General features: G+C 33.8%; 1 protein-coding gene across 3 annotated transcripts; it reads left to right on the top strand.

The window, feature by feature from the left end:
* Positions 1 to 554: 554 nt before the first annotated feature.
* LOC111502697 (uncharacterized) lies at positions 555 to 15,361 on the top strand. Of its 3 annotated transcripts, none has more exons than XM_023156837.2 (5): positions 564 to 869; positions 923 to 1,129; positions 7,285 to 7,544; positions 7,612 to 7,801; positions 13,237 to 15,361. In XM_023156837.2, the coding sequence occupies exons 1-5, from the start codon at positions 749 to 751 to the stop codon at positions 13,545 to 13,547; spliced, it is 1,089 nt and encodes a 362-aa protein (XP_023012605.1). In that variant the 5' UTR covers positions 564 to 748; the 3' UTR covers positions 13,548 to 15,361. The 3 variants fall into 3 exon arrangements, with proteins under 3 accessions (XP_023012608.1, XP_023012605.1, XP_023012607.1); XM_023156839.2 differs by having other exon boundaries at positions 570 to 869; positions 13,246 to 15,361; XM_023156840.2 differs by lacking the exon at positions 923 to 1,129 and having other exon boundaries at positions 555 to 869.
* Positions 15,362 to 15,453: the final 92 nt, after the last annotated feature.

Genomic DNA, 15,453 nt, shown 5'->3' on the forward strand with positions numbered 1-15,453 from the left:
AAAAAATGTCATTCATCATAACTCATGGGAAGAGTGTACCGTCAAAGAATAGTAAATACTCTGTGATACCGTGACACTTGTAAGTTGGCTCCCATGTTTGGGCGAGGAAATTTTTGGCGGCTGTTGTGTCAGTTGTGTTGTTATACACAGACAGGGCCATCGAGAGGGATTAGAGGGGTTGGGGCCGAGTTTGAAGTAAGAAATACACCATTTGAAATAATTGCGAAACAAATTTAATTGATACAATGTATAAGTTATGCATTTATATAGTTACCACTAGTTTCTGTTTTGAATTTGTTGGGCTATAAACATAGATACTGGATATATATTATAATATCTTTGTTTATAAAGATTTGAGTTCTGTGATCCATGGTGTATAATTTTCTGTGATCAAATTAGGTGAACTCCCCCATCTGGGAAAAATTGTTTATCTCTTCCTGTATTATAAGTGAAACAGCGAGAAACATTCGATTTTCCTCCTCTTGATTAGAAAATCAAGATTTGAACCAAAGATACACCAACTACCAGATGTACTCCTTGATTGGAACTCACCTACTAATGCTGAACACTGACTTGACAGGTGACATGACTTTTGTGTCCCATATATTTTTGTACCTTTCTCCTTTCTAATAAATAATAAACATGAACATAGCCATCTGACGCTGGGCTGATCATCTGCTTTAAAAGGACATAGTAGAAACTTTGTTGCCGATAATTTGGAATATAAAAGTATATTATTACTATAAAGATGGATCATTTAGCCCAAGATCTCACAATTGCTTTGGAAGAATCAGAAACTTGTGGGCCTTTGATAACAAATGGTGGAAAATGGGGCATGAGACGTAGGACAAGATCTGCAGGAAATTTGCGTAAATATTCCCACTATCACAGTAGTACCTAATTGGATAAGATTGTATTTTAGATTTGTATGTAAACAAGCCAGGGGAGAATCATTCAGATGAGAGTTCTAGCAGTAATTCGGAAATAAAGGGTGACAAACATCGCAATAAATTGATTAGTTTCCATCAGTCCGACTCTGACGATATGTCATTCAGTATTACTGTAGCTAAAGCTTTAAATCAGAGGACATCATTGAGAATGAAACATCCCATACATAATTTTTTTCGAGGTAGGGTAGAGTACTGGAAATAGTATATAACAAGTAGCTTGGTACTAACATTTACTTACTTCAAGAAATACTTTTGGTATTGTCATGATATTGTCTGTTGAGAATCATAGTGGTAAGTCCAGTGTCTGACTGGGCTGGACGGGCCTGGGCAGTGAGTAAATTTTCACAAGCTTCTGATGAAGGGAAATGGAATATTATTGGATAGTTGTGGAGTGTCTGTGTTTCAACATTATAAATTATTAGAATAATGTAATTCTAATAAGGGTCATTACACATCCACGTAAAAGCTCTTGGAATTTTCTTTGCATATTCAATAAATACACTGTATAGACCCTATAGCTATGAGTAAACCAATTAAGTGGAAGAAAACCACATGAAATGTAAATATATTTTTGTGTAAAAATTTGATGAGGTAATAACAATTATCAGGTCAATTTGCCAACAATTAATTACATTATCATTTTTTGTTGATAATTTCTTATGCATATACATATTGAGAAATTTTATCAGTACTTTGCTTCATGAGTAAGGCATGTGTGGTTATTAAGCTGGAATGTTCCATTAAAGTATATAAATACATTATGTTAGTATCTCTTGATTTGTAGATGGTGAACAGTTCAAATGATTGACTGCAAAATCTCATCAGTTCTTTTCCTCTATAAACAACTTCAAAGGCTGCACAACCAATCAAAATTCTTTGATTTCTTCAAAAGTTATCTTCATTTAAATATTTCTAAAGTTTTTTTGAAATAACTTCATGACCAATTGACTTTTATGGACAATATTACTCAAAACCACGACAAATGCCTTTGAAATAGTTCAATTCACTTAGAAAATATTGTTATGAGAATTTTTCAATAAATTATCTCTTCAAAATAATTTTCAAATACTTTGATGAAGCAATATTTTTGAACGAACATCATTTCTTTCTCAAAGAAAAGCATTGAAAGCCCCAATACAGTTGATTTCTCAGTAAATATTGTCTTTCAAAACATAAAAAACACCATTATTATTTTTGGAGCTCAAGGAGGTCGAAAATTAGCCAAGTCATATTCTTCAGTTCGAAGAGCTCAAGAATTACAAGCAGAAATAATTTTGGGAGCTTTGAGCTTGAAAATAGTGGGAAGTTTTAGAGATGACCTCAGGGTCAACAATTTTTCTGTTTTTTTCATTTCATTTTCCTCCATGTATGTATGAACCATTTAACATGTAAGTCGCCAGCTAGGGGGTATGTAGGGTCAGGGATTCACGCAGGGCAAACACCATCTCCACTGTATGACCAGTCCGACACAGGATAAGTTCAAAGTTCATTACCTATGGAAAAAAACATAAAAATTTGAATTCAAACTAAATGACAGGACAACTGCTTAGTAATTTTATCATATGGACGTAAAACACAGTATGGATTCAGGTAGAATTTAGTGGTTTTTACTCTAAAAGTGAATTATGTATTTTCACTACTATGACTCTCAACAAGTTGATTTTCTTTAAATATTTTATAGGTCAAATACTTTTTCAGTGTTGTTGAAATGTTGCAATTCATTATGTAGTTATGTTTATTTTTGTGTGTTCATGGTGGTTGTATGTAGCTATTATTCATTTTATTTGATAATTTTACGAACCCAATAGCGCTCTGACACGGCTTCACACATATAGCAGAACAAATGTCTACCTTTTTTTTTTCGTCATAGTGTCATTAGCTTGTCCCTGAAGAAGATTCTTGTTTTTTCCGGAAGGGCGTGCTTTTGAAGATATAAGCACTAGAAATTTTGAATTTCACTAGTTCGGACTTCCATTGTCTATTATATAAAATGATTTGAAATCCCTGAAACATTTTATATAATAGACAATGGAAGTCCGAACTAGTGAAATTCATCACGAAACATTGTCAATCACCTTCAAACAAACTAGAAATTTTGCTTTACAAAAAGTTCTGTAACAGTCCAGAACATTCGAGAGTGTTCAAGAGCACTCCAGAACATTCCAGAACATCTCGGAAATTTGTGAATTGTTCGGCAAAACCCGGAACATCTTAGATCATTGAGGAATGATGAGTGATTTGTTAGCTCTCTATCCTCCATCCAAAAAGAAGGCTCCTGTTTTACCTGAAAACTGTGCTATTCAAGTTTTGGAATTTTTGCCCTCTAGAAAGTTCTAGAATTCGAAAGTGTAACAGCATTCCACAATATTCCAGAATATTCCAAAATGTTTTAAAATAGTCTGGAACATACAGGAACATCCTGTGGAATGATCAAATCTGTAACCCTCTACCCTCCATCCAAGAAGGTTTTTGATTTTACCTGAAGCGCGTGCTTTTGAAGATATAGGGGCTGGAAGTTTGACCTTCCAGAAATTTCTGAAACAGTCCAGACTATTTGAGAGTATTTGACAGCAAAATATTCGGGAATTTTCGAGAATAGTCTGAAATGTTCGGAAATCTTCTTGGTTATTATGAAACGTTCCAGAACAGTTCCGAGTGTTGTGGAATATTTTGGAACATTGTAGACAATTGTAGAAATCGATTATGCATTCAAAGCCTTTTTTTGCATAGGTGGGGCTACCCATTGGTAGTGGTTAATGGAGCAAGATCCGTCAACCTCTTATAATTTGGAGTTCCTTTCCTTGCTTCTACCACACAACTTCATATTAATTTCCTGGATGAAGACTGGTATCCCAACTAATAACTAGTAATAATGACCTTGGGAAAAATTCACTAAAACAAAAGTATATCCACAACTACCAATTTTAATTTTGTATTAGGTACGTACCTATCTTCCTGAAGACAACACAAAACAAATATACAACTTTTTCGTATTGGTTTGTCCGGCCACTTTATTTCCTCGCGCGATATTTTTAGTTTTGCCATAACTCCCAATATATTGATATAAATTATATGTTGTATATCTCGAACGGATTAGACAGCCTTTTCGATGAAAGCACCACTGTCTGAGGATACCATGAATTGCTTGAAGTATGAGGATACCAGACAATTAAAAAATCTCCATGAAATATTGAGATGCAGTTTCAACAACATATTCTAGGGAATCAAAATTAATGTCACACCAATTTGAGATTAAATTGAAATTATTGCAAATGCTAAAGATGGGTGACTTGAGGTACAAATTGGTTCTGGTCAGTCGGCTGTAAAAAGTTTTTGTACTCTTAGTTCTAAAATGAGGCACACATATATTTATAAGAGATAAACCTCCATAACATCCACATTGTTGTGCAGTAATTTATACAGAAAAATCTGCGCAATTCAAGATTTCAATATTGAATGTTATGGTAAGAGATTCATATAGGGATAGGATAGATAGCATAAGATTTGAAGTAAATGAAGCATATCTCCAGCTTGGAGCTCGAGTTGAAAATAGGGCCGTCAGAATTTTGACGTATGGAAAAGAGTATTTATTTATATTATATATCAATTTCTCTATAAAAATCATTCAGGTTTTAGATAGTATACCATGACTTGAGTCTTCATATTAGCCCTGTGGGATTGAGAACGTTATTCCAAATGATTTTATATTCAAAGCAAGCCTGTCTGTTCAAAAACTAATTTGAATATTCGAAATTCGCGGGCTGCGTACATTCGATTACCAATTTTTAATTTTTTATGTTGGTAGACTCCTCTCAAACATATGTTCACTTTCAGCTATTCAACATGTTTAGTTTGTTGGTGAGAGGCTTATGGAAAAGCTACTGTGTTAGTGAAACATGTCGTGATATCTTTTTAAAAGATAAAGTTTGTGGAGATCAAATCTTGAAGTGTAGTTTATGAAACTTTACTAATTGACGGAGCCGCTTTTTTCCGAAATGTCACTAGAATATAATCTTACAATGCCAATGATATTATTTTCTATATGAAGTATATCGTAGATAGTGTTCATTCAAATCGTGATTGTTCCCCAAAAGGTGGCACGCATAGGTGGAATTTGTCTTCTTCAGTTCGGAGATTCTCGTTTTAAATTTCTTGAAGTCCTTCCGATATAAACTCTTGGACACGACCCGCATGTTAGTTTCAAGATATCTGATCTGTTATCCTTGTCTATGTGACAAAGATAACATAGGAAGAATTTCAAGAAATTTTGAAACGAGAATATCGTTATACAAAAGAAGTTTTCAACTGAAGAAGACCACTTTCATCCATGCCTGCCACCTTTTGGAGAATAATCAGGATTTCACCATTAACTATGACATACTCCATACAGAAAATAAAGGAATTGAATTGAACCTGCTGGAGTCTCTTGAAATCAACAAGGGCAAACATTCATACTTCCTTTTTATTGAATGACCAAGAGTTTAACCACTCACCATTCTGTTAAAAAAAAACTGTTTTTCCGTTAATCAGCTGTCGCCCCCATACAAACGACAACTCTCAGAAGTTGAGAAACTTGTGCGAGCAAAGGACTAACAAGGTCTTACCTTTTAACGTGTGATTCCTAACACCATTGCCAAGCTTTGTTTTATAATGCCAAGAATTGAGCTTGTAATTGTCTTTCAAATTCTACCTGCTATCTCATATACCAGTAACCAATTAAGTGAGAGATAACTACAATTGTTGTATATGAGAATTGAAAAGTTTAATGCTAAAATTATTTTTAACAAGTGTACTCAGCATTATTTCAACATATCGACCTCAGATTTTAGATTGTAGCCAAATATAGGTCTCTTCTATATGCGCTACTTTGAGAAGTAGACAGATGAGTTTGAATTCTCGGCCATGTTGACAGAAAACCGTAATAACTCAAAAATGACTAGTATTAGGAGATATTCACGTGTCGAAGACCTTTTTTAGACTAAACGTTTTGCAGTGAGCTGAGTTGAACTAAGAAGCCCTCAACGACTTACAGGGGTAGCAATTGCTTTAATCATGTCTTTCGGACATACGACCTTCAGGCAGTACAAGAAAGATCAGCACTGCTCCAAAAAAGCCTGTTTCATTGTAATACAACATTTTTCTTGTTTACATAAACATTATTATGAATCAAAGTTTGTGGATATAGCCTATTTGTTTTCCATCTGTGAATTATCAGAAATGTCAGTCAATTTCCCACTTACCGCGCGTGCTTTTCTGTAACTATATTACCTATATTACTTAAATTATTCATTTTGAATTGGAATGGCAACTGAATTTTCAAATTTCAGATAAATGAAAGACATATACTCATAATATTACAAATATGAGTGACATTGTCTAATAAGTTCTGTAATGATGAGCATTTCTTTTCAATTTTCATCAGTATAATTCTGCTGTTTTTCGCCGAGACAACATTAGATCAAAGATCAAAGAGGAAGATCAAACTGTTTGATCTTCCTCTTGAAGTTGACCACTTGGTGATCGAAACACGTGCCGAGGTGTTAAAATAACGGTTTGGTGTTGGGAAAAAAATCCAGTAATATTCATTACTACACCAAACATTCCAAACAGTGCATCACAAGTGAGTAAAGTTTATTATTAAAAAGATTGAAGCCCTGACACTTGGAGGGTGCACCAGCATTCATAAGCAGTGACCACTGTCCAGTAAATGATCATTGGGTGTTGGTATCGTATGCCTTGGGAAGACAAGCATAATAGTTCTTCTGCATTTGTGCTGCCAAAATTTCGTCCGTAGTTCGATTGTAGCAAAAGCACTATGCCACCACGGACTCCAATAATCAGAACAATCATTTCAACTGAGTGGTTCTAAGAGTCTGTGAAGTGTGAAGAGGAAACCTCGTTATTTCATCTGTTTTTCGTTTTGCTCCCGGACGATAATCTTTGCAACTGGAGCTGAAAACTCCCCAAAGAATATCGTCCACCATTAAAGTAACACGGTAGAGCAGGCTCATTAGCTTGTACTAGATTGAGTCCTTCAAGATTTTTGCGATCAGAGAACTTTTTAACATTATCAGTTTGACATATTTATGTTTAGAGTTGAATAGTGTTAGAATTGTTTTCGCATGAAGTTGTTTACTTTTTTCTTTGGAACAATATCAGTATCAAATTCATAGCTTATTCATGACGGTGATTTACACCAGCTTATGAAATATTTTCTTCTAATACATTTTTTTAGTCATTGTTTTACAGTGAATTAATTGAAACATAAGGACAATTGCAGAATGACCATTTATGTAATTCTAACTTTGACTTTAATCTAGTTGTATTCCAATAGGTGTCAGTCATAGTCTTGAGAGTGACTCGGTGAATGAACATTCTCCGGCCAGACCAAACCTGAGACGGAAAAGGAAATTGAAACGAATGAGCATCGATGAAACACCTATCCCCCCATGCGGGAAAAGGAAGCGATCGCATAGATTAGAAGTTGTGGATAACGGCAGGTCTATAAGGCACAGCTCAAAGATTAGACCGTTGCATCAGAGTATTGTGGATAAAATTGAAAAGTTTTGTAATCCGTCTGGTGGAGTGGATGATGTGAGGGAATTTGAATTATACTTTTGGGACATTGAAATATTCATTGGCTTTTCAATTTCTATTCAAGGTCAATTTAATGGAAACTCAGAGTATCGATGAAAATTGTGACGCAGGAAGCGAGAGTAGTATTAGCTGGAGTGGCGGAGAGGGCCACGAGGGGGATGATGAACTCACTGATTGGGCTCCGTCTATCGATAACCCGTCTGTCATGGATCCAACTTCGTTCAACGAATCTGATTCTAGGGAAATGCGAGCAGGTGAGCACTTCAAGTTTTTTTATAACTTAACGATACTTTCATATCAAACTTTCATGGTGATTGTGACTTTCATGGTCAGTGAAGGAAAAGTTTCAATACTCGAGTATAAAGAAACAAAAATATGTTTTCAAATACAATGAACCCAAATTTATTTATAGGGTCAGTAGAGTTTGAGTAAATGTCCTAATCGTAAAGGAAATAAACGTAGGAAAGAATAAATATCACAATAATATTGACTACTTTGAGAGGACTCGCAATTTGTGATGAATTCTGATCATAAAAGTTGTTTAGGAAAACGTCTAATCTCTGTTACAAAAACACTTTTTCCTGTTTGTATAAAGCGATGTTAAAATAAAATTAGTTGTCTCGAAAGTATTTTTTCTTTTGTGAATTAAATGTTTATATGAAAGTAATTGTTTCTACAGGCTTTTTTTTCAGTTTGTGACTGAAAGTTACTTTTTTGCATGATCTACACATCTTTGTGAAGAGTTGTTTATTTTGAAATGAATGTCTTTCTTCGGTAGATACTCAAATTTTTTTGTATAAAGATGGAGAAGTAGAAAGTAAAAACTTTCTTTCTCAAAAATTAATTTCTCCTAAAAGTATACTTCTCTCAAGATTTTTATGGCTGGGGTTAAATCAAATAAGCGAATGAATGTCATTGATGATGTGAGTAGATTTAACTCACTCATGATATAAATTCTTAATTTTATGAATGAGTTGACTGCTTCATCTTATAATGTTATCCAGATTGATGCTGAAGAGGCAATTAAGCAAGTGTCTTATTCAGAAATATTGGATGTCCGCCATTGAGGATGACAGTGTACCATGTAAGTGAAATTTTACGCCTTTCATATACTATATTGTGTAGCAATCCTTTGAATGATATCTGATTCGATTCCATAACGAATGTTTGGAAGACAAACTGCATAGAAAAAAGTGTTTTTTGTATAATCCAATGTTCATAAAAAAGTAGTTGTTTCTAAAGTATTCTTTCCTTGGTTCTTGGTTCAATTCAATGTTTATATGAAAGAAGTGTTTTCAAGAGGACTTTTTCTTCCAGTTTGTGTCTGAAAGTTACTTCTTTGCATGAGCTACAAATCTTTTTAAAGAGTATATAATGAAATTTTTTTGCTTTCTTTCTTTCTTTGGAAGATTCCCACATTTTTTTTGTATAAAGATGGAGAAGTAGAAAGTCGAAACCTTTCTATCCAGCACTTAAATATAATGACTATTACCAAAGGATATTTTTAATCGATCATCAATATCATCCGTTAGTTTTTGAACGTAGATGAATTCTTTTACTTGATTATTTTTAATAATTGTTCACACAATACATTAATAAGTAATAATTTCACAATCCCATTAAGAATACTCGTAATGTAAGTAGAATGTACACTATGGTAGTTGCAGGAAAATATTATAAATCAACGATTATAATAAAACAGTGATGTAATATATGCAAAACACAAATAAGGAGTAAGTTAGCAAAATATTGAGTGGCAATAAGGTCTTTCAATCAACAGATTTTTTCACTGCTTTTCTGAAATCATTGAAAAATAATATATTTTTTATTCATCAGATATGTACAAATTAGATTATTCGTTTCGAGTATTTCAAACACTATATAAGTGTAAATAAGGGAAGTTTTCTCAAAATATTTCGAAATGTCTAGTACTTGAATATGAAAAACTCGTTTTTCTCAATTGTCATTTATGCTGAGGGTTTTCACATTTGCCCTCAATAAATCTGTTGGTCAATTTAACCATTCATCCAACAACAATAATCTTCAATCAACACAATAACAATGTCCAATCTATTTTCTAGATTTTTTGGCCATGGTCTGCAGGTTTTTATGCCTGAAGTTTCGTATATTACTGCGGTAGCAATTATCAAAGATGATGAGGTAACAGTCGAAGTGCAGTAGAAACTACAATGCTGGTTTCATATTATCATAGATGGGTGTGGCTTCGTTACTCCTAATTGTATTACCTGACCTTGTTTGTGTACATTTAAGGACAGGTAGCCAGATTTTGTTGATGTTCATTGCCTCTTTCTTTCTATTGAAATTATTCCATGTGTTTGTGAATGTCTATTGCCTATCGATATATTCTCGGATAGTAATTTTGACTACAACTACTTTCAAGGACACCATACGGCTAATTGGTTAAGTATTTCCAGCAGGTAACCGCCCTCTTCGCTCATTGTTTATCATCAACTTATTTCCAGTGGACTGGTGTTTTATACGAACAAACGGATGGTACTGCAATGACAGTCCATCAAGTCCGGCGGTGGCGAACTTTCATATGGGAAATTTCGAGAAACCCAAGGAACTATAATAGCCGTCTTGGATGATCTTGTTAACAGACGTGAAGATGGTACATTGAGCCATAGAGTGTACAGGAAATCAACACACAGGCAGGTACCTGAATGAAAACTCTATCCACAACTGAAGAGAGGAGTAAATAAAACGTTGGTTGAGAGGGTCTGACGCATTTGTGAACCTGAGAGTCTTCCTGAGAAACTAAATCACCTAATTACCTAAAAAAAAGATCTTCAAAGGGAATTGTTACAGCGAAATAGATTTCGAGCAGACCTGTTAACTGAAAAGTTTTCCTTCCCTAGGTTGAAAATGTTTAGGCCTACAAAAGTTATCAGAAAAAATCTAAGAACTTTCAGCAACACTCGGGGTATACTGGATTCCTTTTGGCTGCTGGGTATACCCGTTTCTCTGAACACAAGAGAAATTGTTGCATCGGAGAAACCGACAAATCAGGTAGTACATGCTCTCGAAAAAGACAGTCACAATAATAATAATAACGATCATAACATGATGACATAGAACAAGTCAATAATAAAAATAAGAAATAAATATGATAGATAAAATAAAATAAAATCTAAATATATAGATAGAAAACCTCGTTGATTGAAACAGTCGATTATATGATTGAAATCGTAGGTACATCAAAATTAAATATAATTATGAACTGAGCCACATTTGGTAATTGTGTTGGCATTCTAATCAACCCATGAAGGCATTAACCAATTATACATTACATAGGATCTTTCAAATACTCATCAACAGAGTAATAGGCTTTGTCAATTAAAAGTTGTTTCACATACTGTTTTGAATTCTCTCAGCTACATTTCTCTAACATGAGTTGACAATTTATTAAATAATTTGATACCCATAAAAAAAGGACTTGATTCGGTCCTGGCCAGTCTGTGAATTGGTATTTCCAATAAAGTTGAATTTCTTGTACTGTATTTGTTTCTATTCAATGGAGCAAACAATTGTCTGTCTGATTTTACAAACATCAGTATCTGGTAAATATAAATGCAAGGTAAGGTTAAAATTTTTAGGATTTTGAATAGTTCTTTACAGCTCGTGCGTCTACTTACTCTTTGAATAATTCTGACAGCTCTCTTTTGTAAAATAAACACCCTTTGCGCTTCACTAGATAAACCCCAAGCTGATATGCTATATGAGATTAAAGAGTGAACATGTGCATTATCTCATTCAAAGACACGAGGGTTGCCTTTTATATTTCGGGATCAGAGAACAAAAACAAATATTAATAATCGAAAATCACTTTATTGTTTTTCAAAATGTTTCCCATGAAGATCTATACACTTTTGTATGCGTTTGAACCAATTGTCGAAGCACTTTTGCCACTCTGATTGAGGTATCTCTAAAACATGCATTCTGAATGCAGCAACCGCTTCTTCAAGTGTCGAAAAACGTTGACCTCTCAGTTTTTTACGTGAGGGTCAGTGCGGTGCCAAGTCAGGACTATACGGCAGATGACTCATCAAATCGATGTTGTGGGTGCTCAAAAATGCAGTTGTTTGAGTCGATGTGTGAGAGCTCGCATTGTCGTGGTGAAGAGTGATTCGTCTTCGGCGGTTGGTTTTCCTGATTTCTTGGAAGATAACTGGCAAACAAATGTTTGTGTACCACTCAGAATTGACTGTTCTTCTTCTTTAGTTGTTTCAGGGATTTCAAATCATTTTATATAGTAGACAATGGGAGTCCGAACTAGTGAAATTCATCAGTTTTAAGTACGTATAAGCTCAAAATGTCCAATTTTTCGATAGAGCTGTCAGCTGCCAGATTGCAACACTAGGGTTGCCAAATCCCGAAACATAAAAGGCAATCCTCGTACAGTAATACTCAATAAAACAATAAAACTCAAAATTACTAACCAAGAATATTTTGAGAGGAAATAGAAATTCAGAAACACAGGGATAATTTCAATAGGAGGGAAGAGACAATGAACATCAATAAAATCTGGATACATGTCCCTAATTATACACAAACAAGGTCAGGTAATCCAATTAAGAGAAACGAAGCCAAGCGCACGGAGACAAATAGTTCCGGAATTGTACTTTTAGCGTTGAGAAAGAACTTCGACCGTTACCACATCGCCTTTGATAATATCTACCGCAGTAGTAGACAAAACGTAAGGCGGTATAAATTTTTTTGAAGGTGTTTGACAATGTTTCATGGTGCATTTCATCAGATTGGACTTCCATTGCTAATATGATATAAATCTATTTGAAATCCCTGAAAAAATCTGTAAAAAATGAAAAAGATAAGCTAAAAAACAATTGTATTAAGCAAAAAACTGAAATTACAATGAAATAACATACAAGCAACAGCCAAAAAAGAACCCCAAAAAAATTTGAACTATCAACACGAGCTGAAAAATTAAAAAAAAATATTAACAAAAAATGAAAATTGAAAATATAAAATTGAAAGATTCCAAACCAAGTTACTTCACAGCGTTTCGATTGTTAGTATCCACAATCGTCTTCGGGTTATCACCCGAAGTTATCACCCGAAGACAATTGTTGATACTAACAATCGAAACATCGTGAAGTAACTTGGTATGAAATTTTTTAATTTTATATTTTCAATTTTCATTTCTTGTTAATAATTTTTAATTTCTTCAACTCGTGTTAATAGTTTAATTCTTTGATTTCTTGATCGTTGCTTGTATTTTATTTCATTGTAATTTCAGTTTTTTGCTTTATTAAATTTTATTTTAGAGATTCAGGGATTTAAAATCAATTTATATCATATTAGACAATGGAAGTCCGAACTGATGAAATTACTCCAAATTGTTCCTAAACTGATTTTAGCATACCTACCTACTACTATTTTAGGATTATGTAGCATTGTGTTTCTAGTCACATGATCATACTTTGATGTTCTCTGTATACTCTCCGGGAGTGAGTTTGTGAACACAACCCAAGAACGGATATGGAAAAATTTTTGCATCAAATTTCCAATTTCACTGAAAATATTCGGTTCAGTTTCGAGCCCCGACCGATGGGTTTCCACTTATTCTTCTATAAATAATGAAATGTGATCATAATTTTCAAAACATTCCTTATACAGTTCATGTTTCTTCTATAAACTGCACCTAAAGTTATTCCAGGTTGTAGACGATTGGGAGAAGAGAGACGCGGTTTCAGCATAAGTACTGGCTCAAATGCGAGAGTTGCAAAATTTCTGCAGGATACCTCCAAGTCAGAGTTACGGTTATATGGAGCAGAGAGAGAAAAATTGGGACAGTTGGCAGCTTTGTATTCATTGGATTTGTGGTTCGAAAGTCCAAGCTCTTCGTTGCTACGAAAGACAGACAAAACTCCTGCTATGCAGCCTACTCAGAGGCACCATTCAGGTTTGAATGCAATACATAAGAGAATCAGAACACATAATAACCATGTAGTACAATGAGTTTCTTTGTCTATTCATCTGTATTGCTCAGATATGTGTTCAATAGCTGAAAATCATTTGTAACAAATGAACTGTAATTCCGGATATTCATGATAGGGTTTCATTGAATTTTTATACAGTGATATTGATTGGTACAACACCAGCAAATGCATTTTGAGTGAATTATACGAAGCATAATGTCAGTACAAATTGATCAAATAAAAATATTGCGGTAATTAATTTTAATCCTTCGTTATTAATCCATTACACTTGATTGAACTTTGTGAACAGTTTCCGTTTTGATTTTATATTTCTGTACTGTTTGTACAACAGAAAGGAATAACGTTTTTAGTTGATAATGATATGTATTGGTTTTGTATAACTCGGTAAACCCAGAGGAGTCTGTACGGGTATAGAATATTCATTATTAGATTTCAGTAGATTTGTACATAATTGATGTTATCTTTGATGTTAGTAATGATAATGGGTAGGGTATATTGTGAATGGGTGGGGTATAGTGTGAAATTTCCATTTGTTACTTTTTGGACCCGTATTCCATGTAGGGTCACAATCGGAAGAGTGATCTCACTAGCATTTGTAAATTCCCATTTAACCCATTTTGTCTCACTCACATAGTAATCCAATGTGTTGGTATCCGGTGTTTCTAACAATGCAATGCCCTAGTAATGTTATCAAACTTGTTTATTCTATTTTCATATATAGTACATATTGTTGCCGCTTTCCATTCTTCTGGTACCTTTTCCTCTTCCCAAATCTTTTTTATGGGGGCGTGTATTTGCCCCCATCATTTCATGCACTCCTCCTGCTTTCATCATTTTCGCTGTTATTGGTGTTGCTCCTGTATTTTTTATATTTTTGTCTTTTAATAATTCTTGGAAGTATGTTTTTCATATAAGTTACTGTTTATAATACTTAACCCTCCAAAGTTCTCTGTTACCAATACCAAAATTGCTAAGTGAATAAGTTCTGAAATAATGTGGTCTTCAAGTTTCATTATATAACTTTCTCTACAGATTTGAAAAAGTGTTATTATTCTATTCTATTCATAAAAAAATATGAATGATATGGAGGAATAATAAAAAATATAAATATTTTGTTACATACTGTAATATATAAAAAACCAAAAGTGATATCACTATTTCAAGAATAGCAGGGTTAGGCAATAATAGAAATGTAAAATGTTCCTTTTCACCTAAAACCAGTGGGTCCAAAATCAGTTTGAGACAATGATTGCTAGATCACTTTGCTAATTGTTGCTTCATTTTTGAAAAGAATGTGCTGCACGGACCCATGACCGCTAGTTTGGAAAAAAACTAAAAAATCGATTGATATTCACCATATACTCTTTGATGATACAAACATAGAGATTTTAATATTCATTGAATGAAAGTAATTTTTTGTGGAGATAAACCAGTTTTTTATCGGCCTTTTTTGGGTATTTTCATATTTTTCAGATTGTGGAAGGTGAAACTACCCAAAAAAGCTCGATAAAAATCCTAATATTCCTTTTAGCCAACTAAAATTTATTTGGTAAACTACTTCAATAACGTGATATGTTGATGGGGATACAATTTTTCGTTTTCTATAAAAACTATTGATTATTAAGTTGATGTTTTAGTAGATTAGCACTTGATCCTTTGACACGAATAGACACCTTTTTTGAATTCTTAGAAGGTGTCAGTGACTGTGTAACTGAAAAATTTAGTGTTCGTTTTTATGATTAATCTGAATTCATAGTTTAGCCCGTATTAAATCTTGTATATAGTATTTGTTGTTATGTCTAATAATTGTCGAATAAAGGGTTTTGAATCTAATTATGTTTGACTTTGGAGATCCTGTCCATTTTGTGTTTGTTGCAGGCAACTATTGCACAGTGTATGTGTGCTACTGGGACGAGCCTTGAAGT

This window comes from Leptinotarsa decemlineata, unplaced genomic scaffold (genome assembly GCF_025532065.1).
Source record: "Leptinotarsa decemlineata unplaced genomic scaffold, Ldec_3_MD MMD2_tig00026336_RagTag_RagTag, whole genome shotgun sequence".
In the NCBI taxonomy this organism is placed as follows: Eukaryota; Metazoa; Arthropoda; class Insecta; order Coleoptera; family Chrysomelidae; genus Leptinotarsa; species Leptinotarsa decemlineata.

What these genes read in the sequence shown, in the direction of transcription:
- LOC111502697 (XM_023156837.2), top strand. Translation starts at nt 749, where the DNA reads ATGGATCATTTAGCCCAAGATCTCACAATTGCTTTGGAAGAATCAGAA. An exon ending in CATACATAATTTTTTTCGAG is followed by an intron (nt 1,130 to 7,284) that starts GTAGGGTAGAGT and finishes GTATTCCAATAG; the next exon opens with GTGTCAGTCATAGTCTTGAG. An exon ending in TTCTAGGGAAATGCGAGCAG is followed by an intron (nt 7,802 to 13,236) that starts GTGAGCACTTCA and finishes CTGCACCTAAAG; the next exon opens with TTATTCCAGGTTGTAGACGA.